Source organism: Protopterus annectens, chromosome 7.part0, assembly GCF_019279795.1.
Source record: "Protopterus annectens isolate FY-2018-M chromosome 7.part0, PAN1.0, whole genome shotgun sequence".
Taxonomy (NCBI): domain Eukaryota; kingdom Metazoa; phylum Chordata; order Ceratodontiformes; family Protopteridae; genus Protopterus; species Protopterus annectens.
The window spans coordinates 1,277,530,563-1,277,555,654 of record NC_056739.1 but is presented as its reverse complement, the minus strand read 5'-3'; the positions used below and the strand labels follow the sequence as shown (position 1 = coordinate 1,277,555,654).

Genomic DNA, 25,092 nt, shown 5'->3' with positions numbered 1-25,092 from the left:
ACATTAAAACTTAAAAACGTAATTTTTTCACATAAACTACAGGAAAAAAAGCATTTTGAACACTTTACCAGCCCCAAAAAATAAAATAAACAGTTTCTCCACAGGAAAAAAATGCCTTTCAATTACTTTAAAGAACTTGTAAACTGACAGGAAAAAAATCTCTCATTTAAAAGTACAATACAGTGTCATGACAGTCCATTAAAACACAAACTCATAGCATTAAAATAACTTTCCTGGACAGGAAATTATTAACATTTTTTTTAAATGTAAAGTTTTTTCCCCAAAAGAAACTTATCTGCCCAGCAAAGGAACAAGCCGGCCGTCTAACCTTGAAAGCCTCACTGGAGCATACTCTTTGGAGGCAGTGAAGCTCTGAAGGGCTTTGCACACAACCCTGCCTTTTAGTCAGCTCAGCTCAAGCTGACTAATGGTTTGTTTGCATGAAAGGTGTCCTGAAGCTTTGGAAGCTTGCCAGGTGTTATATCCTATGCAGGGTATTACTCGTACAGCTAAGGCTACTGCAGCAGTGATCAATATGATGATCAACAAGACTTTTAGAAAGTAAAAAAATAGGTTCATTTGATGGTAAATGCTGTGTTTCCTGTTAATTATGCTGATGGGCAAATGTAATGAAAATGTTTACATTTCTTACATTGAATTTGTGATGGGTAATGTGATGACAATATGAGCAAAGGCTGTTTAGAAAAGGAAGAGTGTAAGGTAGATTTACAAGATATTCATGCAAGTATACTAAGTATTAAATGTGGGAATGTTCCTGGGAATGTCATAGTAAACTTGGGGGTACTAGGGTAGTGGTAGCTTAAAAAATGAAATATAAAGCTTTAGATGTGTGAGCCACTATAGTCTGATAATATTAAATTGCTTCATAGATATGCTCTAGCCGAGATGATTGAAACATCTGGTAGGGGGCAATGGAGTGGACTAAGGTGCCAGTTTTTAGCACTTGCTGCCTTGGGGTTTATAAAATGTTTGGAAGGAAATGCATTTTACCTTGTTAATGATCAAAGTTTAGTAATAAATGAATCCACTTAGCTGATGTTAGTTGAGATTATTTGTTCTTTCATTATTTATAATAATTGGCATGACTGCATGAATAGGGTCCCACTAGAAACCAGGACCCTTACACATCCTAAACAATTAAGACAGCCACCAAAGAGCACTTTAAAAGTCACTGGTCCTGCCACTGCACTCTCCCTCCTTAAACATCCCCTACTTCTCATACCTTCATCTACTTTCTGCCCTTAACTCACTCTTCTCACTAGCTCTCTCTAACCTTCCTTGACTACTCTTTCTACTGTCTTCTAAAATCTATTAAGCAAATCACCTCAGAGAAACATTCTATTGTAATTGTCTTGCATTCATGCAACTACATTATAATAAAACTGGGTTTTTGTAACCACTTACCCCAAAAACTATATTCATCTTAATGACATATTTCTTTTTATACATCTTGAAATAGTTTTGCTATACTCCTGATTATTGAAACTGTATACACTGTATTGCTACTTAATGCCTTGTAATGATCCTGTAACATTGCTGTTTAGCATTAATTTATAATGAAAATTGTATAATATGTTGGAGCTTTTCTCTCCTGGCCTCTGCTGAAAACGGGCTCTTCAGCTCAGTCGGACTATCCCAGTCAACAAATGTAAAATAAAATAAAATAAATAAATAAATAATACAAGGAATGGGACAAAAGGAACTTTGAAAAGTATTTACAGAGGGACCATTGCAACATTTTTGAGGTACTGAGCGCATAGAGTCTAACAATAAATTAAGATATAGTAAGTGGGACTGAAGAAGGTGAAGGCTGGAATATAGGAGACATTTCAGAAAGCAGGATATTGTTAATACTGTATGAACAGTTTAGCTTTATGTTGCATACTAAGAGTACAGCCAGCTTTTACAGGATAGGCTTCTGACTTAAGAAACACTGATATTTGTATAGAAAGTGTTGTGTTTACTATACGTTTTCCCAATTTTCAGGGCAAAGGCATAAATAAGCTGCAGATATTCTAATGAGTCACCCACTTTAGAAGTGATCTGGCATACATTCTTTTTTCAGTTGTATATAAAAGAGTACGGGATCATGTTGCTTTACTGATGAATGATTGTTCAAGTGTCAAAGCACCGAATCTCTTCTTCTTCTTTCGTCTTTTCCCAGTTAGGGGTCACCACAGCGGATCACCACAGTGGATCACCTGCCCGCTCATGATTGGCAGTGGAGTTCTTACGGTGTTGAGTTGCCAGCCCGGTGCCCAACCTACCACAGAAGGCACACACACACACACACACACACACTCACACCTAGGGCCAATTTAGAGTGCCCAATCCACCTACAGCATGTCTTTGGGATGTGGGAGGAAACCAGAGCACCCGGAGGAAACCCACGTGACCACAGGGAGGACATGCAGACTCCACACAGACATCACCCCAGCCAAGGATTGAACCAGAGAACCTCTTGCTGTGAGGCAGCAATGCTAACCGCTGCACCACTGTGGCCACCCTGTCAAAGCACTGAATCTAAATTATTGAAAATCAGTTTTAGCAATTAAAGCAGTTTGAGCCTCTGCACCTCCCATATGTATCTGTATGTGTCTGGGGAGGGACTCACCTCCCCAATCTGTATACCAATATTTACTTCCATGGTCACTTAACATTAATGAAAAGACCAACGTCAATTATTGATGGAAGCAGTTTTCAGTTGTACTAACCAGATACATCAGTACTCTCATAATTGTCTGTCAAATAGTTCATGATCTCAAGAGCATTGTACATGCAACAGTTAGGCTTAAATCATGAGAAGTTACTAGGCTATTGGCCCTGAGGCCCTTACAAGCCTAGCCAAGAGCTTAGCCCATGTTTAGACAAGTCAGCACCCAATCCTCCTGTCCAGCAGGGACACCGGTGGACTCCAAGGGGTGTATTTTATGTTTCCCACCCAGTTATCCAGGTTGCACTTAAAAAAAGGTAAAGAGGTACTCTGCTTGATGTGGAGAGGGAATCTATTCCACAGATGGGGAGTCTCAAACACAAATCTGTCCCTCCAATAAGTCCTATTGATGTCACAGACCAGGTTGAGGCCAGGCGTGAAGGTTACTCAAGTGGAGCTTGACTTGGGGATATGCAGCAGTCCCATCAAGGTGGGGTCAGATATCACCTTTTATGCCAGACAGAGTTCACCTCTGAGGAGTCTGTATGAAACTGAGTAGAGGGATAGCACTTTTAGTCTCTGTATGGTAGATGTTTGAGGCCCTGGATTCTCCTGGTGAGGAACCTCTGTGGTCTCTCCAGCTGCTGCATGTACTTTGCGAGATACATGCCGAAAGGGGCATTGTACTCAATAATGGGCCTTGTAAGGGAAGAATACAGGGATGTTATGACCTCCTTGTTCCTGTGATAAGACACCCTTAACTTATGAGGTGGGCCATGTAGAAAGCCTTCCGTACAATGGAAACAACACGGTGGTCAAAAGTCAGGTTGCTATCAACCTGGGTGTCCAAATCCCTCACGACTGATTGCATGCTTAGGATGATGTTCTTAATGTGAAACTTTGGGGGGACATCACTCTCCCCAGAGGGGATGATGATGCATTTTTTGGTATTTAGCTTGAGGCCATGTTTCTGATACCAGTCATTTGTTTGGGTGAGACCCTGTTGGAGGATGTCCACATCACTAGGGGAATTGATGACAGCACCCAGCTTGCAGTCATCTGCAAACTTGGTCAACCATAGTCTACTGGTTTTGGCCTGCATCTCAGAAAAGTAAATCCCAAGTAACAGACAGCCCAAGACCAAACCCTGGCATACATTGCTCATTACAGTTCTACTGCTTTACGTGGCTTCCCCTATTTTGAGTAGGTGAACTCTATTAGTGAGCCAGTTTACTACCCATCTGGTAACATATGGATTGATGCCTAGTTGAGAGTTTATCTGTTATGTCCAAGTGGGGAATAGTTTCAAAGGCTTCTGCCAGGTCAAGGTAGGCAGTGTGCACCATCTTCCCCTCATCCATGGCTTTGGTGACTGTTTCAAAGAAGTTGACCAAATTCAATAGACATGACCTCCCCTTGATAAAGTCAAACTGTGTGGGATTGAGTGTTTGGAGGTGGACAATGTTCTTGTTAATGAGGTCCATGATACTCTGTTCCATGGCCTTGCAGATCATGCTAGTTAGGCTGATGGTTCTATAGTTTCCTAGATCAGTGAAAGCTCCACCTTTGTGTAAAGGGATGATGGTGGCTGTTCTCCACTCAGCTAGGATGAAGCCGGTACTCAGGGTTTGGTTGAGTAGGATGCCTAATGGTGCTGCAAGTTCCTGCCTGAGTTCATGTAGGATGCAGCCTGGGATGTTATTGGGTCCCATGGAGGCTCTATTTTTTGCCTTTGAGAGAGCAGTGATGGGCTGTTCCCTAGATATAAGGGGAAGGGGTCAGGTACTGGGGTTGTCCTGATTTACTGATGGGGGGACAACGTGGTGAAGTTTTTGCTGAATCTGTCAGCCAGCAAGTTTGCTATATCAATGGCATTTGTATATGTGGTGTCCTTGACCACCTGTTCTGAACAGATCTGGGTGCTTCCTTTGAGGTTGTGGACATATGTGAAGAAGGCCTTATGATTGTCTCTAGTAGATGTGTCCAATCTGGACTCAAAGTTTGCTTTGGAGGATTTCACTAGTGCTCTTATTTGCTTGTTCAGGCTAAGGAGAGATTTCTTCCAATTGGGCACCTGCACCCTCTTGGTCCTGGACAAGAATTTTTTTCCTTTTGTTACAGAGTTTATTTATTTATTGCAGATGTCCACCAAACAGGCTTACTCTTCCTTGCGGATGATGATTTAAGTCCTGTTGGGTATTCTTGATTGCATGCATCTATATAAATGCTTGTATAGTGCTTTGGTGTAGTTTTGGATAATGGTGCCAGTTCCTACAGAGGGGGAGAGGGCTGTGAAGCTGTTTATACCCTCCCTCAGGAGGCTGTAATCAGCTTTGTAGAAGTTCTTTTTTTATTTGACCATAACTAGAGGGTGGTTGGGGGAGATGGTGACTTCTAAAGTGACCATTTTATGGTTCGATCTTACTAGGGATGCTGATACTGTAAGGATGCTGCAGTGGTTACTTATGTTGGTTAATACCAAGGCCAAGATATTATCATCTCTTGTGGGGGCATCGACTAGCTGTTCCATGGCATTTGCATTGACAAATATTGAGGAGTCTGTGAGCATTTGTGTTCTGGCATGACTAGTTCTTCCGATCTATGTTTGGATAGTTAAAGTCACCCAGAATCAGGGTAAAGGGTTGAATCCTGACAGATTCAAAGAAGACCAGATAGGTGGATTGGACAACTTGAGTCAGATTTGTGGACCAGTAGCAAGCTATGATTTGAATAGGGGTCTTTCCAATGGTTAACTGCACCTAGAGTGTCTCCTGCATGTCATATTGTCTGACTAGCCTGGATGTGTGTATGTCTTTAATATTTATTGAACCTCCACCTCCTTTGGCTTTACTGCCCACAGCATGCCTCCCAACCATGCTGAATTACTCAGTTTTTACTGAGTTTTGTGGTTCAAATGAAGGGGTGCCATGATTCCTGAGTGGCACCCATTTATTTCCAATTTTTTCATTTGTTTTTTAATTACTGAGTGTTAGAGCTGATGTCATCATGTGCATGATGACATCAGCTCCATCAGGGCTAACAGCCTGTCAGAATTGAGCTCAAGGAGCTCACTCATTTCCGGCTGGCTAACAGCACTATGAATCATCATACTCTGCAACGGAATGGAAGTTGAAATGCGAGCGGGAACAGCTGTCACAGCACTAAGGAAACTAACTCTGCAGAATGTCAGCAGGAACGGCTGTTACAGCACTAAGGAAACTAACTCTGCAGAATAAAGTAAGGAGCTCATGCATTTCCAGCTGGCTGCTGACTGTTACAGCACTATGGAATGAAGTTCAAATGCAAGCAAGCGGGAACAACTGTTACAGCATTTACTCTGCAGACTGAAGTAAGGAAAGTGTGTGTGTGTGTGTGTGTGTGTGTGTGTGTGTGTGTATGTGTAAATGCCCCTCCTTTCAAACCCTGTACCTTGGGTACAGGGTAAAAAGAGCCTAAAGGTCCTAGCCACCACCACTTGTGAGCTTTGCCCAGGCTTTTTTGTGCTAACAGGTTGAGAGCTGTGGTGAGAAGTGAGAAATGAATTCATTAAATGATAGCCATTAAGTTGAAGTCTTCCTATTTTTCAGGAAGCTGCTGATTTGTCATAGTGATATGTTGCTCTGACTGCAGTGCATAGGGTCATGGGTTCAAGACTTGCAGTGAAATGCATTGTGGTAACACAACATTTTATTCTAGCAACTTTACAAAATTATAAAAGCAATGCTTAAAATGTGTCCCTGGTTTTTGACCTTTTGCCCCCCCCCCAAAAAAAAAATGAAATTAAAAATGCATTGTGGGTGCCTTTGTGTTCGCGGGTTTCCTCCAAACAGGCTCTGTGGATCAACAAATGTTAAATAAATAAAATAAATAAATAAATAAAAATAAGTGTGAGAAGCTGTGCAAGATGCCTATGGCTTATGCTACTGTCATTCTATGTATAGTGTGAGTGTGGAAGTAGACTTTTATGATGGAAATGTTCTGAATTGGGCAGTTTTGTCATTATTGGTTCATGCATTTTGTTTCATTGACTACAGTACAGCCTACTGGAAAAATGTTCAAACAATAAATTTAAAAAGCGCTCTAACAAGTGTGTTGTATTATACAAGGAATATAATTTAATAAAGTCAGGAAGGTGTATCAAAGAAAATAACACATGTATGTTTTGTGTTTTGTGTGCAAGGGGCCAATGATTTGAAAACACCCCAAAGGTAATCTTTATCCACCACTGGCCAGATGCATTTTCTTTGGATGTTGTGTGGGTTTCAATGCTGTTTCAATGAATGTGAGTTTCAAGGGCAGAGAGGTTTTAATGCCAAGCCTGTTTTCATTGTGAGACAGTATTGCTTTGTTTACCAGATGTCTATTAGTGTTTGTGCATTGTTGTGCTGTCAAATGTAAAAATAAAATCCAAATAATAATTGTAGAAGTAAAGCAGTATGCGCACATTAGTGTTTATGGTAAATGGGGTGAAATAGCCAGGTAATGTGAAATTGGAATGGCTGTAGGGGGACTCTGGTGCCATATTTTGTTTGTCTGTTCTTCAGTTTGCATTTGAAAGTTGGTATCCCACAATTCCACTGGAGTGGGTGGGGTTATGTAATTATGTATGTAAATTAGATGTTAATCAGTGTACTGATTTGTACCTATTTTTCATGGGCCTTGTCCAGATTTTTGACGTTTCCAGGTTGAGAGGTATGGCCCACAGTTTGAGGGCTGAATGTATGATAGGATGAGCGAGTACTAAGGTTGGGGTGCTCTCCACAGCTTTGAACCAGGTTTCTGTAACTGCACAGATGTCAGCATTTTTCAGGGTTAAGAATGTTTGCAATGAGTGCAATTTCATGTTTAGACTCCTAGCGTTTAGCATCATGACCTTTAATTTGCATTTTGTTGAAATGTTTATGTTGGTAGTTTTAACCTCATCACTTTTCCTAAAAAAAGGCACTATGGGGGAGGCAAGAGCCTTTGCCAGAAGCCTGAAGCCCAAGTGAGACAGATGCAGGCCATCTCTGGCAAAGCATCATGATCTGTCAATCATATCTTCACAGGCTGTCAGGTACTGGATCCCCCTGGAATGATACCAGAAACTAAGCCAATTGTTAAAATCAATCATTTTCTGTTTGTATTGAGGCATCATTCTGGGTGATGGTAGAATGCTGCTTAAGGCTAGGGACATACCTGCCTGGGACACATATTCAGCAAGCTCAATCATGTCTCTCTTCATATAGTCCAGGGAGGTACATCTCAAGTCATTCACACCAACATGGACTATGACAAAGTCATAGCGGTACCTGTTGTTGAGAAACTTGAGTGTGTATGTGATATGGCGAATTCTGGTCCCTGACAGACAACTAACTGTGACTTTCTCCTTATCCAGCCTGCTGAGAGGCACATCTGTGTCTCACACAATGGGGTCTCGTTTGACTAATATTTTGGGTTTACGGTTAAGACTTGGTGGCTGTGAGACACAGGTGTGTGGACTATGCATGGTATGTGGTGTGGAGGGCTGTGGAGATCGCGTGTGGTTTTGCCATGGAGGTCTCCTTTGTTTGGGTATGTTTTTGTTGAGGAGCTCCGCATATGTGGCTGTGTGTTGTGTGGGAGTGGGTGGTGTTTGAGATGTAGTGATTGTGTTGACAACCTTCTCGGTGCCAAATATATTGGCTTGTGAGGGAGAGAGCATAAACTCTAGGTTCCTAATGTAATTGCATCTCTCAAAAATTGTGTTCCTAGATGATAGCAGTACATGTCTGTTTGTGTACATGAGACAGTTGCTACACTGTCTCAGGATGCCCATATCAACCAGACTGGCAGGAGAAACTGCAGAAAATTGCCCATCCATATTTGTGCGAATCTGAGGGAGAAAGGCCAGGGAGAGCTAAGGGGTAGGCCTAAAGCCCAAATGCTTAAACCAAAACTTAGATGCAATTGAACACTTTAGAGAACATGCAGCAAGTAGCAGAAAAAGCAAGATGAAGTAATAGAGTAGGAGGAGGAAACCAAATACAGTAAAAGCAGCCAAATAAAGTGTGTTTTTTTGTAAAGCAGAAAGGGAGAGAAGCAGAATAGAAGATAATTCAAGGTTAAGGAACTAAAGGGTTTGGCCATCCCAAAGGATCTTGGTATTAGGTAGAATGAGCTAATGAGATGGGCCTGGGAGGAGTGTCTCAGAACCGATTTACAGTAGAGGTGGGCAACTGCAAAAGCCACCAACTTTAAAAACACAGCAGCAGTTGGACATGAGGGTAGGAGAAAAACAAAATTCAGCCAGAGGTAAAGAATTCAGTCAAGCAAATAAATAAAAACAGTACAGTACTGAACAGTTAGATATAGTGCAAAAATATACTTATATCACCTCTATTTTTCCAGATTGTTTAAGGAGCACTCTCAGTCAGGCACAATGGAGCTTCTAGCAAGATAATCACAAAGGTAATATTTTTATACCAGTAAGATAAAATACCCTTCCAAAGCCAAGCCTTGAGGCAATCAGATAACACAAAAGCTGTTTGACCAGTGTTTCCACCCTGGAATGAGTTCACTGCAAACTCCCTGCTGCTCCAGACAGCTGTAAAGGACCCCTTATTTGGAACCAGTTAGTTCAAGCTAAAGTGCTGTGCCAAATGCCTTAGAATAAAAATAAAAATTTCAGCAAAGATCAGGAAACAAAATTCAGCCAGAGATAATCAAATATATAAATGCAGACACAGATAAGTAAATAATTCAGTCAAGCAAATAAATAAAAAAACAGTACAGTACTGCACCACTGTTATGACTACATCCAGACTAAGGCAATTTGTTTGGAACCTAATGGCTTAATGATTTTACTAGATTCATTCATGATTGTTGAATGGTTTAATGTAATATAAGCAATAAATAAGGAGATGTATTTAACATTGAATCTGTCAGCTTTGAGGTTACAGTGTTGATTCTTTGCAGTCATTTATTTTCTACCCAAATCTTGGACATCTTAAAACAAGCCAAGAAACAGAATACAAGAAAATCCTTTATACTGCCCTACCCAAAAGCTTCTGGAGTATTTAAACACGTCTTTAAATCAAACTGTCATGTCTGTTTCTATACCAGCCTATCCACAATTAGCAGCAAAACCCTTTTTAAGGGCCTTCTTAGGAAGAGTGACACTTTCCTGATTTGGGATTTGAACTTTGTTGGAGAAGTTAATTATGTCTTCCCATAAATCATCAAATACAGTGGATATAGTGGATAAAATACATCTCATAGAAAACACTACCTGGTAGCTGTTCTTCAGTCGCAATGATTTCAGACTTGCCTTACACAATTTTTCATAATTAACGAGCTTCATTGAAGACAAATCCTTTTTTCATGTTAAATGTTAATCAGCAGTGATTCAAATCAGTCCTTGCATCTATCCCTCTTTAACCCAAACTACCAAGCAGAGGATGTAAACAGTTAACTCAGTTGTTATACCAGAAGAATTCAGAAGCTCAGAGTAATGGATCAGGTATTCTCATCTTCCACAAAATGAAAGCTAGTCCTCTGATCGGGTATTCTCATCTTCCACAAAATGAAAGCTAGTCCTCTCTGTTGATAAAAAAAAAAAAAAAGTCTAAATGACCAGCCTACTGCATGATCTTTTGCTGAGACAAATTTAATAAATCTTTCAAGGCACACTCAATCAGGATACATACATACATACATACACACATACATTTATTTATTTGACATTTGTTGGTCCAGCTGGGACAGAACCCTTTTTCAGTGGAGACTGAGGGAGAAAAGCTCCACATATTTCCTGCATTTTATTGTGGTTGTTATAACTTGGACTGATTCCTCAGATCTAGCTCTGTTGAAACTGTCTTCCCCACCCCCTCTCCCTGTTCTTGGATGTAGTTTAAATTTGGTGGCTTTTGCAGTGCCACTGTAGATTTGATCTAGGATCCCATCTCTTTACCGCATTCTATCTAATAAACCCTTTCTGCACTTGCTTTTAGTCCTTTTTAATTTAATTACATTTTTTTCATACTGTGTGTGGACTAATATTGCTACATACTCAAGTGTGCCAGCTTGCACTGCATGTGAATTGTTTTTATAGCATTTACTGTCTGTTTTTCCTCCTTGTCTCTGTAAAAAAACAAAAAAAAAAATAAAAAAAATCTCTTGTTTTCCCACCTTACTTAACTAGAGTAGTCCAGTTTCAGAGTTGCTGATCCCTGGGCTTTGTTTTTAGTTCCTGTTACTGATCCATTGCCTTATTAGGAGGGAGGGAAGTTTCTTTGCTTACCAGTGGGAGTGGGAAGCACTGAGCGGCCTTTTTGTCTGATTTGGTGAAGTTTCAGCCAGAAACTAGTAGTCCATTGGTCATTTTGGGCCAATTCCTAGCTCCTTTCAGACCCCTGCTATAAAACACGCTTAAAATTTTCCAGCTTGTACCAACTCAGCACAGATCCTCGTGGTGGCCTGCAGAGTGATCCAAGCAGCAGAGAGCTAAAAGAGTGACTTTCTACCAGATATAAGTATTTTTGTGGCTTTTCCATTGTTATTAAGCTAGCGACTGCATTTTCCCCTGTTTTACTGCTACTTTAAGCGATTTTTGCATTGTACACTGTTTATTGCACTTTGTTACTAATTGTTGCAAATTGTTTCTGTAGGCTACACACTAAAGTGCTAGCCGATTTACAGCATTTATAGCATTTACTGTCTGTTTTTTCCTTGTCTCTGTAAAAAACAAAAAAAAAAAAAATCTCTTGTTTTCCGCCTTACTGAACGAGAGTAGTCCAGTTTCAGAGTTGCTGATCCCTGGGCTTTGTTTTAGTTCCTGTTACTGATCCATTGCCTTATTAGGGAGGAGGGAAGTTTCTTTGCTTACCAGTGGGAGTGGGAAGCACTGAGCAGCCTTTCTGTCCGATTTGGTGAAGTTTCAGCCAGAAACTAGTAGTCCATTGGTCGTTTTGGGCCAATTCTAGCTCCTTTCAGCCCCTGCTATAAAACACGCTAAACTTTCCAGCTTGTACCAACTCAACACAGATCCTCGTGGTGGCCTGCAGAGTGATCCAAGCAGCAGAGAGCTAAAAGAGTGACTTTCTACCAGATATAAGTATTTTTGTGGCTTTCCCACAGTTATTAAGCTAGCGACTGCATTTCGCCTGTTTTACTGCTACTTTAAGTGATTTCTGCATTTTACACTGTTTATTGCACTTTAAGTTACTAATTGTTGCAAATTGTTTCTGTAGGCTACACACTAAAGTGCTAGCCGATTTACAGCATTTATAGCATTTACTGTCTGTTTTTTCCTTGTCTCTGTAATAAAACAAAAAATCTCTTGTTTTCCGCCTTACTGAACTAGAGTAGTCCAGTTTCAGAGTTGCTGATCCCTGGGCTTTGTTTTTAGTTCCTGTTACTGATCCATTGCCTTATTAGGGAGGAGGGAAGTTTCTTTGCTTACCAGTGGGAGTGGGAAGCACTGAGCAGCCTTTCTGTCCGATTTGGTGAAGTTTCAGCCAGAAACTAGTAGTCCATTGGTCGTTTTGGGCCAATTCCTAGCTCCTTTCAGCCCCTGCTATAAAACACACTAAACACGCGTTTTCCAGCTTGTACCAACTCAGCACAGATCCTCGTGGTGGCCTGCAGAGTGATCCAAGCAGCAGAGAGCTAAAGAGTGACTTTCTACCAGATATAAGTATTTTTGTGGCTTTCCCACTGTTATTTAAGCTAGCGACTGCATTTCGCCTGTTTTACTGCTACTTTAAGTGATTTCTGCATTTTACACTGTTTATTGCACTTTAAGTTACTAATTGTTGCAAATTGTTTCTGTAGGCTACACACTAAAGTATTTACAGCATTTATAGCATTTACTGTCTGTTTTTTCCTTGTCTCTGTAATAAAACAAAAAATCTCTTGTTTTCCGCCTTACTGAACTAGAGTAGTCCAGTTTCAGAGTTGCTGATCCCTGGGCTTTGTTTTTAGTTCCTGTTACTGATCCATTGCCTTATTAGGAAGGAGGGAGGTTTCTTTGCTTACCAGTGGGAGTGGGAAGCACTGTTTGTCCGATTTGGTGAAGTTTCAGCCAGAAACTAGTAGTCCATTGGTCGTTTGGGCCAATTCCTAGCTCCTTCAGCCCCTGCTATAAAACCGCTAAACACTGTTGCACACAAGAGCAGCGGTTAAACAAGGTTAAACTATTTGGGCCATCTAAATTCCACTCTTCCAATTTTCCTTAGAACTACCTTCCTCGAGCTGTACTGCTGATCTAACCAGCATATCCTATAACTGAAAAGTTCATCTCTACTTGATTCCCAAGTAGACTATTCTCTATCTGTAAAGCCTAGCACTTACTCCTACAGTACTTGCACCTTGATAAAGCACTCTTATTATAGATAGTACCCCACCAGCCTAAAACCCACTTCCCCGGAGTCCTTTGAAAGTCTCTTTATCTACTACTTCTAGTAGGATCAGTTGCTAGTGTCCTCTCCAGGTCAACTGGTGAACCTGGGAAAATTGAGGCAATGTTAGAATTGCCTCATGTACCAATCCTCTCCTTCTCCCACAAAACACAAATACATGCGAGAGATGCAACTATACGGCCAAACTGGAGGCTGAGCTCTCTCAACATAGGACTGGCAAGACCAGACAGGAGGAGAAGGTAACCACACACAATACATACCCAGTCACACATGGTACCATCACAACTTCAAATCATACACATACTCACACAAAGACATACTGGAGGCCCTGATCAAAAATTTCCAAAAACAGCAGAGGCCACCAAAGCAGACACCCAAACAACTACCACCTCACGACCCAACACATGCAACACATAGACCACACAGTCAGAGTGTCAAACAGTCACAGCCCTTAAGGCCAAACAAAATGCCAGACACACTTGTCATTGGTGATTCCATAGTCAGACACACTGGCGTCCCGCTCACCAGACTGAGTAAAGAGAAGGTCACAGTAAGCTGCCTGTCGGGCTGGAATCCGCCACATAATGCAAGCACTCAGGTCTCTCAACAGCAGGTACCAGTCATTGTCCACGCTGGTGTCAACGACCTGAGATGTACCTCCTTGGACTACATGAAAAGGGACATCGAGGAGCTCTCTGATTATGTAGCCCAGGCAGGTATGACCCTGACCTTGAGCAGTATCCTACCTTCACCTAGAATGATGCCACAATACAGTGATAAGATGATCAGCTTTAATAATTGGCTTAAATTCTGGTGTCATTCAAAGGGGATCCAATGTCTGTCTGCCTGGGATGACATGCTGGACGGGATGGCTTGCACCTGTCACCCTGGGCTTCCGGATATTGGCAAAGGCTCTTTCCACCCCCATAGTGCCTTTTTAGGCAAGGCTCAAATTCTAAACCTACCACCCTAGAACACCAAAAGGAAAAAACTAAGGGTAATGCTGCTCAATGCCAGAAGTCTCAATCTCAAGATGCAGGCCCTTCTCAATATGGAGAACATCGATGTCTGTGCTGTGACAGAAACCTGGTTCAAGGCTCCTGAGAGCACCCCAGCACTAACAGGTTTCACCTCATATCATGCGTTCCGCCCCAAAATCCGGACAACACCAAGAAAGGAGGGGGGGTGTCCATATTCATAAAGGACACCCACACCTCAAGGTTGGTGGCAATGCACGATGCATCGGAGACCATCCAGGTGCAATTAACCATAGGCAAGACTGCTCTGCAATTTGTAGCATGTTACAGGCCACCCTCTCAAACTCAGGAACCTCACATGGCCTTCCTGAAAACATTGGAGGATAAATGTATCTCCAAACACCATCATACTAGGTGACTTCAACTACCCTAATATAGACTGGGAACACTACTCAAGCCCGAACATTCTAACCCAAAGATTCCTGGAGTTCATAAACTCAAATGCCATGGAACAACTAGTCACCATCCCCACAAGAGGAGAAAACATACTTGATCTCATCATCACGAACATGGGATCAAAATGTTCAACACCGAAGTATACCCCTCACTGGTGAGATCAGATCATAAACTAATCTCGCTGGAGGTCCTCATCCCGCCCCACCCGAAACAAAAGACCACAGTGAAAAACTTCTCAAAAGCCGATTTCACACTTCTAAAAACTAGTGTGGTCTCCTTTAAGGCCCCTGAGCCAGTGGTAAACATTACTCAACCCGCTGAATCACTTACAAATGCCTTCTACCAGCACCTACAGGACTGCATGGATCAGGCAATCCCAGACAAAACTAAGACTCTCTGTACCAAAGGCAAGCGTCCAGTCTGGTGGACCCCAGCCATAAACAAGCTCTACAACAAAAGGAGGAAGCTACTACAAGATAGAGCAAAATCCTTGAAAGGTAAGACACCTTTGATCATTATAAGTAAAAAACTAAGAGCTCTCATGAAATCATCCAAGGCAAATTTTGAGAGAAAAATCACCAAGGACTCTAAAGAGAATCATAAGGCCTTCTTTAGCTATGTTAGAAACCTAGGAGGAAACTCCCAGATATGCTCAGAATTAGTTCAAAATGATGTGAAAATTACTGAACCTACACACATTGCCAACATACTGGCTGACAGGTTCAGTCCCTCCCCAAAAGGAGAGATATCTATTCCAGAGGATTGTAGCCCCCAAACATCTCCAGATGAGAACTGCCCTCACTAAGGCAAAACACAGCATCCATGGGACCGGATGGTGTCCCCGGCTGTGTGCTTCACGAACTCAACGAGGAATTAAACCCACAGTTAGGACAGCTGTTTAATCTTAGCCTCACCTCAGGATACGTACTCCAAGGAGTGGCGACTGTGGTCCCACTTCATAAGGGCGGTGCCTCCACAGACCCTGGAAATTACCGCCCCATTAACTTGACAAGCCTTATCTGCAAAGCCATGGAGAGGATCATAATGGAACTCATAAATAAAGACATAGGGAACTTGCAGACTTTGGATCCAACCCAGTTTGGCTTTGTCAAAGGCAGATCCTGCCTCTTAAACTTGGTTGACTTTTTCAAGACAGTCACCAAGGCCATTGATGAGGGAAAGGCAGTCCATACAGCCTACCTCGACCTGGCAAAGGCCTTCGACACAATACCCCACTCAGGTATCATCGAAAAACTCATCAGCTTGAATGTAAACCCATATATCACAAGATGGGTTGCAAACTGGCTAAGTGACAGAACCCACAGGGTCAGAGTTGCTGGAGCCATGTCAGACTCAAAGCCTGTCACAAGTGGTGTCCTACAGGGCTTTGTCCTGGGTCCACTCTTGTTCGGCATCTACTTTTCTGAAGTACAAGCAAACACAGGAGGGTTATGGCTGACAAAGTTTGCAGTTGACTGCAAACTGGGCCATAGTCGAAAACACATCTGACACAGATATCCTCCAGAAGGGCCTCACAGAAACAGATAACTGGTGCCAGAGCCATGGCCTGAAGTTAAACACCAAAAAATGCATAGTCATACCCTTGGGGAAAAACAAGGTTACCCCTAGCTACCATATAGGTGGCAATCCACTGAGCACAGAAAGAGTCATCAGAGGTCTGGGGACCCAGGTTGACAGTAGCCTTCGCTTTGACACTCATGTTGCTAAAGTAGTTAGGAAAACCTTCTATATCGCCCACCTGATCATGAAGGGATTCACATCTAGATCAAGGGAGGTCATCCCCCTCTACTCATCACTAATTAGACCTATGATTGAGTACAATGCCCCGCTCGGAATGTATCTGACCAGACACCTGCTGCAGCTTGAAAGGCCCCAAAAGTTCCTCACCAAAAGGATAAAGGGTCTCAAAAATATGTCTTATGCTGCCCGACTGAAAGAACTCCAGCTCTATTCAGTCTCATACCGCTTGCTCAGAGGTGACCTGTGCCTGACATATAAGGCCATGTCAAACCCAGATTTGATGAATATGCTTCACCTCAAAAATCTAGATCCCTCAGAACCACAAGGCGGAGACTTAAACCTTGACACGGTTATAAATAGAACGTGCTGGAGGGACAGATTCATCACCCAGAGACTCCTATGCTGTGGAACAAAATCATGCGAGGCAGAGCACCTCTCTGGCCTTGTTCAAGAGGAATCTTGACCAATGGATGGGAGATTGCAGATATACCCCAGGGATTACTTCAGTGTCACTGCTTGACAGAGGCACAGCAAAATGATAGGCATAGTTTTTATTCAAACTAAAGGGGTGGCGAAAGCCACATAACTATGGGCTAGGCTTATAAATGCCCTTGGGCAGATAGCCTAGTATGAACCTATGAACCTATGAACAATTACAGTCACTTAGAACATGCAACTAAATTAACACAGTACATACCTAATTAAACAAAAGTCCTTGACAGTGATGGACTACAATGCTAGGTTTAACACAAGTAGCATTTGACTTAACAAACCAGCACAGTATAGTAGGTACAGTGTAGAGTAAAGGTAGACAAATACATAATTTACATTCAAGTCAAGGCAGAGTACAGTAGGTATTGTGCAGAGTAAGGTAAAGAAATAAAAACTGACATCCTTAGTCATTCGTTAGCTGAATAGTAGCAGTGGGTGAGAAGTAGTTAGACACAAAAGATTCTATTAGCAACTAGTAAATAAAGTAGGTACAAGACAGACAGATAGGAATATAGGAGTATGAAGAGAAATATAGTAGATTATATTACTATAGAGTAGAGGTTGGGTGAAAGGACAGAGGCTGGATTGGCAGAGGGTCAGTCTGGTGGATGATAACACTGACATAGTCTTTTATTGCTTAAGTGATTTTTTATGGCATTTCTGAATTGGTGTTTGGATCTAATATTTCAAATGTCTAGTGGAAGTTTATTCCAGTTCTCACCAGGGGAATAGCTGTAAAGGTTTTTACCAATGTTGATCTTTGGTTTGTATATGGAAAGGAGATGTTGCTCAGAGCTCCAAAGTGTCCTTGATGGGTGTAGAAGGAGATAATAGAGATAATACTGGGATAGAAAGTGGGCTGGTACAGTATGGAGTGAATTATCTGAAGCTGAGAGAGGAGAAGGTTATGGGGGAATTCTAATCAGTTCAGTTTTGTGAGTGATGAGAGGAGTATGGTAGTTCAGCAGCAAATCTGGCTACCTTGTTGTAAGTGGACTCTAGTTTAGAAAGTAGTGAGGTTTGTAAGTTGGTGAGGATTTGAGAGCCATAAAGAAGGGTTGGTAGTAGGTAGGCATGTGATAGGGCCATCTTGGCTTTAATGGAAAGAAGGCCAAATCTGGCTACCTTGTTGTAAGTGGACTCTAGTTTAGAAAGTAGTGAGGTTTGTGAGTTGGTGAGGATTTGAGAGCCATAAAGAAGAGTTAGTAGTAGGTAGGCATGTGATAGGGCTGTCTTGGCTTTAATGGAAAGGAAGTTTTTATTTCTATAATTAGTACATGCAGGTCAAATTTCAGTTGGTCATCAATAATGACCACAAGTAGTTTGGTATGGTTTTCCACTGTGATGGGTGTGTTATTGTGGGAAGTGATAAAGAATGTTTAAGATGGTTCATTGTTTTCAGGACAAAGAGTAAGAACTTGGTCTTCTTTGGGTTTAAGATAAGATGGTTTTGGCTGAGCCAGTTTTCAACAGACAAGGAGTTCTGAGTTGTAGTATGGAGCTCGGAGAGGGTATCATCTATGGTGATGACTGTGGAGTCATCAGCATATTGTACCAGTCATGACTGTGGAGTGGAGGTAGATAATTGATTTAAAAATGTTAAATAGTAGTGGTCCCAAAACTGAACCTTGGGGTATTCCCATCTTAATAGGGAGTTCAGGGGAGATAGCAGACAGCCATTTAACAGATTGGGAATGATTGCTGAGGTAACTAGAGAACCAGGAGATAGTTGGTGTTGATAGGTTTAGTTCAGAGAGTTTATCTAGGAGGAGGAGGGGTGAGAGACTGTGTCAAATGCTTTTAAAAGGTCAAGAAAGAGGCAAGAGGCCATTCTGCTAGAACATCAGAAAAATCAGTCTCTTTGCATAATAATAGACAGGGCTTTGCAGGAATTTAAATGTTTCACACAAATGTTTATTGAATGTTGTAAAGCAGACTGAGATTAATTAATTCCTGGGTCATTACTACTTTTGTCCTGTCTTGCAATGCACATTGTCTGGTTTCTGGCCCCATATAACTGTGGTTTCTATTCTGTTCTCAGTGGTGGGTTGTAGCTAAGAAGCATTTGACTTATCTCACTGTGATTGCTGCCTGTCATTTTCCTTCATGATCGTGGATTGACTAGTTCAGAGAAACTAGAGACAAATCAAATGCATGGGCCATAATAACACAGCCACCAATAGCACTGGTGACGAGGGGCATGACAAAATCAACAAAGGTTGTTTGATTATCTGAATAATATGCCATTTTTAATTTCACATGCCCAGATTCCAGTGTCTAACCTAATCTTCTACCCAGGTAGGAAGGGATACCATCAGCTTTATCCTGTTACATTTTTAATCTAGTATGTTCCTCTATTCTCTTAATGACATCTGTATGTTTTATTGACTTTTTTTAACATCGCTAGTATAGGCCCATTTTGTGCTGTATACTCAGTGTCTTTCTTTTTTGTAATGGCTTGTGCCGTGCCTGAAAAGGAGTCATTAGGATGAGCTAACATAGTAGCACTTTATGACTATGGTACGACCATTAACACTGTATGGATCGTGCTGAATAAGCCAACAATCCTTCTCTGCGGAATTTATTTATAATCTACATCCAGAACCTAGCATGATTATGTTAATTAACTGAAAAAGGAGAGCATAGAACCAGGTAGTGATACCTATCATAAATCATGTTAACTTTTCAAGAAGCATTTTTGTTGTACCTGTAAAACTTATAGAAGAATGGTAATTGTTGATGCATTTGTATTTCAGGTACCTTGTCACCGAAGGACAGATTTTTATTCTTTACATTTTTACTTTTTTTGCAATGATGGCAACGGTGATGCACCAGAAACGTAAGAGACTCGTTCTGGACAGTAATGGACTTTTTCTGTTATATTCGTTCAGCATTACACTGGCATTGATTGCCATATGGGTTGCCTGCCTATGGAATGATAAGATCCTGAGAAAGAAGTATCCTGGGGTCATATATGTACCAGAGCCCTGGTCTTTTTATACTCTGCACATCAAAAGTGCTCACTAACATTTATAATATTTTCACGGTGTATGATATGGAGAGTTTGCTGTGACTTAAACATATCTGGGGAGCAGAAGATATATTCTCTATTGTTTACTTTATTGTCATGCATCAGTTCAAAGTTTTGTATTGGGTATAAGTTTGTATAAGCTAAACAATCATATATAAATATAACAAACATGTTTTTGACAGGACGATTAATGTACTTATGTAATGAAAGCAGTGTCGTGTTTTTTTTTTCACTTCTGACCATGTTGATGCAATTTGGAACAGACTGTGTTGAAGCTAATGGAATAGCTCTTATCTTGGGTCATAGGATCATAGGAAATGCAAGGCATTTGAGTCTTGTAATCATTTGTACATCGGCAGTACACATCTTCAGACTGAACCTCCTCTATTGAGGAGGGCCAGACAAATAAAGCCAAGAGTGAATTTGTGAATACCCATCCAGTTCCCTTTTGAAAAAGGTAAACATTTTATCACCAGAATCATAGCTAGGGTGGGTTGTCTGAGTGCAAAAGGTTTTGGGGGGGAGGCACGATCAGCCACCTTTCATCACAATCTCTCTTTCTCTCTTTTTAGTGCAATACTGGCTTTTAAAAATGGTTTACACTTGCAGTGAAACTGGAGTGCTGCAGTGCTCCATGTGTTGTCTAAACTGTGGCAACCATTTACTCATTTGTAGCAAGCAGTTTGCTACAGTTAACAAAAAAGTGTTTGTTTTTTTATTTAAGACACAAGCACCATAGCACTCCATGCAGGCAGAATATAAACTGTTTGCTATATTTAAAGTAAGCACTGTGCTACAGTTACATATAGCTTTATGTGTGGAGCAGGAGGAGCATTAGGAGCAGGGCACAGAAACAGGACCTGAATGTCTGGCCACCTGGTTGGCACTTGAATGGAAGAGCTGGTGGGGAGTGAGGATCTAACTGCAATAAGTCGATCTCTACAATGAAAAGATCAGCTTAATACAGTGAAATGCTTTTTTGTTGTTCTTCTTCAAGCTGGAGGGGTGTGGCTCTAACTGTAATAAGCCAACCTCTAAAATGTGGAGATCGGCTTAATAATACAACAAAGTGCTTTTTTTCTTTTCTTTTATTTGCTCTTCACTTGAAGAACCGAGGGAGGCACTGGTTTGTTGTATCAGCACAGGGCACTGGTAGTGCCAGCTATGCTTCTGTGTATCACACTGCTTAATTTGCAGGGTAGTCGAATACAGAAGTGGGAGAAGCACTGTGCAATTAACTTATCTCTCCACTTTGTTTTATTTACTTGCTGGTGAAGATTTAAATCGCATGCTCTCCTATTTGTGAAATTATTCAATTTATTGAGTTACAAACATTCTGGACCACAGTGTCCCTAATGGCTCAGAAGGCAAGGCACAAATCTCCCCTCACGAGTCTATAAGACACTGAATATAGGGCCATTTCTTCCAGTGTTTTTCTGATAGCTTAGGGTTTTTAAGCCAGGCATCAGTCCCCAGACACCAACACATGGGTAGTACCTTTTTCCTAAAGCTGTAACCTGCATTCAGAATGCTGATGATATTATTTTACATGGTTATTGATTCTTCAGTGTTAAACATTATTGTCTTCAGAACACTGACTTAATATTCTGTATCCTAAAGTGCTAACCACTTCACAATCGTTTTCATCTGAATCTGTACAAAGCAGTGTGCAGAAGTAGTCGGAACTTTGAGATATGACAGTGGAGAGGTATAGGAAGAATCAGGGTAGTATTTCTAAATATTTTCCATGAAGCTGAGACTACAGAAGCATAACAGTTCCATGCTTATTAAATGTACATCAAGAATAAGTCCAATTTCATCAACCTCTCATGCATTAGCAGGACAAAGCTGTGGTACTTCACTAAGTATGTGTGTCAGACAGAAATAAAGAACCTCACCAATCTCTTCCTGGAGATAAGACACATAGGAAATGATCCTCCTTGGAAACTAATGGCATCTCTTAAAATGCCTGAAGCTCATTATGAACAACAGTATTAATCAGAGTGACACAAAGTCATGCCATGGTTTTGAATGCCACCAGTACAACACACCACTATTAATAAATTCTATTCATAATACTTATGACTTTATCAAATAAAATACTAACATTTCAATAAAATTCTAAGACATAAAGAGGTTTCTTGCAAAAGAATGAGTGGTAAAGAGAATTGCTGAGTAAGGCCATCTGTTTTTTTTTTTTTTTTTTTTTTTAATTTAGAGTTCTCCTCTCAGGTTTGTAAGGTCAGACTATGCCATTATTTTTCAGTAGAAAAAAAAAACATTATGGACAGTGTCCAGTGAACAGCTGTTCTAATAAATGATATATAAAATTATGGTTGCCTTTCTATCAGGGATGCCTTTACACAAAATGTTGCTAAAAGAACCCCAGAGGCTAAATTTTCAGTTGTCTAAGTATTTACATATATCCTTAAATTGAAAGGTCACAGCTTCATGTTACAGTTATTATACCCCAAAATACATGCAGCACTACTAATATAATTGGCAAAAGTGTCTTAGTAGATGTATTAACATTAAAAAAACTACATGCATTGTGATGCTTAATGTTCTGTTTCTTAGATATAAAAACACATGCATACTTCTAGAACATTGTCTATGTTTCCAGCAACAGAGGTAACAGATTTAGCATTCCATGCTTTGTACCTTGCTTCTTTCTAGCTTTTATATTCTTTGTGAAAAATGACTTATTTCAGTATGCACCTTTGTGTCTCAATTTTCAACAAAAGCAAGAACTGAAAAAATGAAGTATAATAAATGCTTGCAAATTTTCAAGAATTTTCTATGATGGTCTTTTATTTACTGTAAATTTTATTTTACTCAAATGTAATGACCTAGAGTACAAAGCAGTGTCCAAGACCAATCTAATGCTGTAGACAAAGGGCATCTGTCTTGTCATCCAGGGACTGGAGGCCTGAAACATGTCTGGATGCTATTGTTTTTCTGAGGTACTCAGAGCTGAACATCCTAAAGACACCTCTTCTATTCGGACGGGGAAAGTGGTATCCACCAACACTTGGGTCTGGAAAATTTGTTGACAGCAGTTATCTAGGTTCAGGATGTATAAGGAAGGGGGCATCTGATTTGTAGAGTAAGTCTGTAAAGCTAAATCATGTTATTTCAATGCTGAATTACAAAAAAATAAGGGGGGGGGTTACAGAATGAACACCTGGTGAATGGAGTGTTAAGACCTGCCAAGAAGACTACACCTTATTTGAAAGAATCCAACAAGATGATAACCTTTGGATGTGGGTATCAATGTACTACTTTGGCCTTCCACCTCGAAGGCAATCAATAAAACAGCAATGTTAGATTTGGGATTAGCAGGAATGAACAGAATTAGAACTGGGTTACATAAAAGATTAAGGATAAGTAGGCCTTGAAAACAGCAGAAATAAAATACTGGCCCTATATTGTTAAATTCCTCTTTTCTTAAATGATTTTTATAGTTAGCACACACTATATCAAAGATTACTTGTACAGTAAATCCTCACATTAACATGTGTCTTAAAGGTTGATTACTTCTATATTGTTATCAAATATAAGCATCACTGACTGAAATGATTGCGGCCCTGAATTTCTGCCGACCACGCTTCCATGCTTACTTTATCTCTGTTACCAAAGTCTGATTTTCTCTTCTGCTCCTTTTCTGTTTTTTGCTGTACTAGATCCCAGTTCAAATAATCTCTTGGACTCCTTGCTCAAGCAAGCATGAACATATTAAAAGCTTTATCCCAATGACTTGCTGTAGTAGGCAAGCTGACTGCTTGTAAAGTAGGAAACTGAGAGGTATTAAAATTAGTAGTATTTTCTTACAATACTTTGGAATGAACCAACCACAGCAATATACAACTGAGACACCATGGATTACTATGGAGGGAGATCACAACACTTTAAATTTTAACAGCTGTACTAGACATCTTGACTCTTAACTTGAATGGTCTTATGCACTGTCATGAGAATAATGACTCGCAAAAACTGCCACCCTAAAGTAACGCTAATGAGGCAATGTTTGACAGGAATTTGCATTTAGTGTGTTTACCTGGTTAACAAATACATAAAGTAAAAAGTGCTCTAAATGAGCAATTGAAAAAAATGACATCACTGGTGTAAAAACACACGGCAGTATTATCTCCAGTATCAGGTAAAAACATTTATTCCATACTGTTTACTTATATATACCAAATGTGAGATCACACTAACTCAGGAAAAAAGAAGAAAATGCACTTTAAAGTGCATTTTCCTATTATGCTGTTCTTCTCATGAGTGTGAACCCAATCTATATGCTAACACTATAGTCATGCACTGATACTTGGGCAAAAGACACTCAGCAAATAAACAATGAGCAGAACAAGAACTGGTAAGTATACACGAGCACTTGTCTTTTGAGTACTTGAAGGAGAACCTAAAAAATGAATGCATAATCAAAGAGTTCAGCACTTACCAGCTTTGCTATCAACACATGCATTATATAATGTGAAAACAATGATTTTCTTTGGTTAAAGATTGGACAGTGCTAAAGAGGCTATCCAATATCCAGAAAAATATAAGTTTTTTGTTGCAGATATGGATAGTGTTAAACTGGTTATCTAGTATCCAGAAAAAGAAGAGAGAACTGATATGACCAGAATATTCTCATTAGAGGACTGCTGGACTGGTTGCTCTGATGGAAGAACTGTTCAGCAGATCAAACTTCTTGAACTATCTAAACTCTGCTCATGGAATGAACTAAGCACTCCCTAACCAAACAGTCACAACTGGATCCTTCTAGTTTATTTTATGCTTTATGTGTTAAGATACCAAATAAAAAAAAAATCAGTCAGAGCATGTTTCTGCTTGTTATTTTCCAAAATGTTTCAACCCAAATTTTTACTTCCATGTATTTTTCACAATGGTTTCCTACCACATCTCAGGACGTGAAATAGATTTTTTGGCTATCCCCTAACTTATCCACAGATGTACACACAAAGGGACAGTGAGTGTGTATATCTGTATTTTGCAATGGTGTGACACCCTTTTTAGACAGTTCACTCAAAGACAGAAGCGGATTTTCCTACCAGATCTATAGCTCAATTTTTTTTTATTATTTTTTTATTTTTTTGGAGTTTGTACCCTTCCCACAATACTAAGCATTGCTCAATGTGTAAAGAGTTTAATGACTCTTCTACTGGAGGTGATATAAGATTCTAGAAAATGTCATTACACTAGAAACACTGGTGAAACTGAAGGCTTCTCTTCCACAGCCTTTACTTATTCTTTGACTTTTCATCAAAGGAAAATGAAGAGAGTGCGATGCAGAAAATTAAA

At 40.4% G+C, this 25,092-nt stretch overlaps 1 protein-coding gene across 1 annotated transcript in view; it reads left to right on the top strand.

The window, feature by feature from the left end:
- CLN6 (CLN6 transmembrane ER protein) overlaps positions 1-22,563 on the top strand; it is a 351,455-nt gene extending 328,892 nt beyond the window's left edge. The window contains exon 7 of the mRNA XM_044077893.1: positions 19,496-22,563. Within this exon, the coding sequence (XP_043933828.1) occupies positions 19,496-19,766 (271 nt within the window). The 3' untranslated portion in view covers positions 19,767-22,563. The remainder of the gene's footprint in view (positions 1-19,495) is intronic.
- Positions 22,564-25,092: the final 2,529 nt, after the last annotated feature.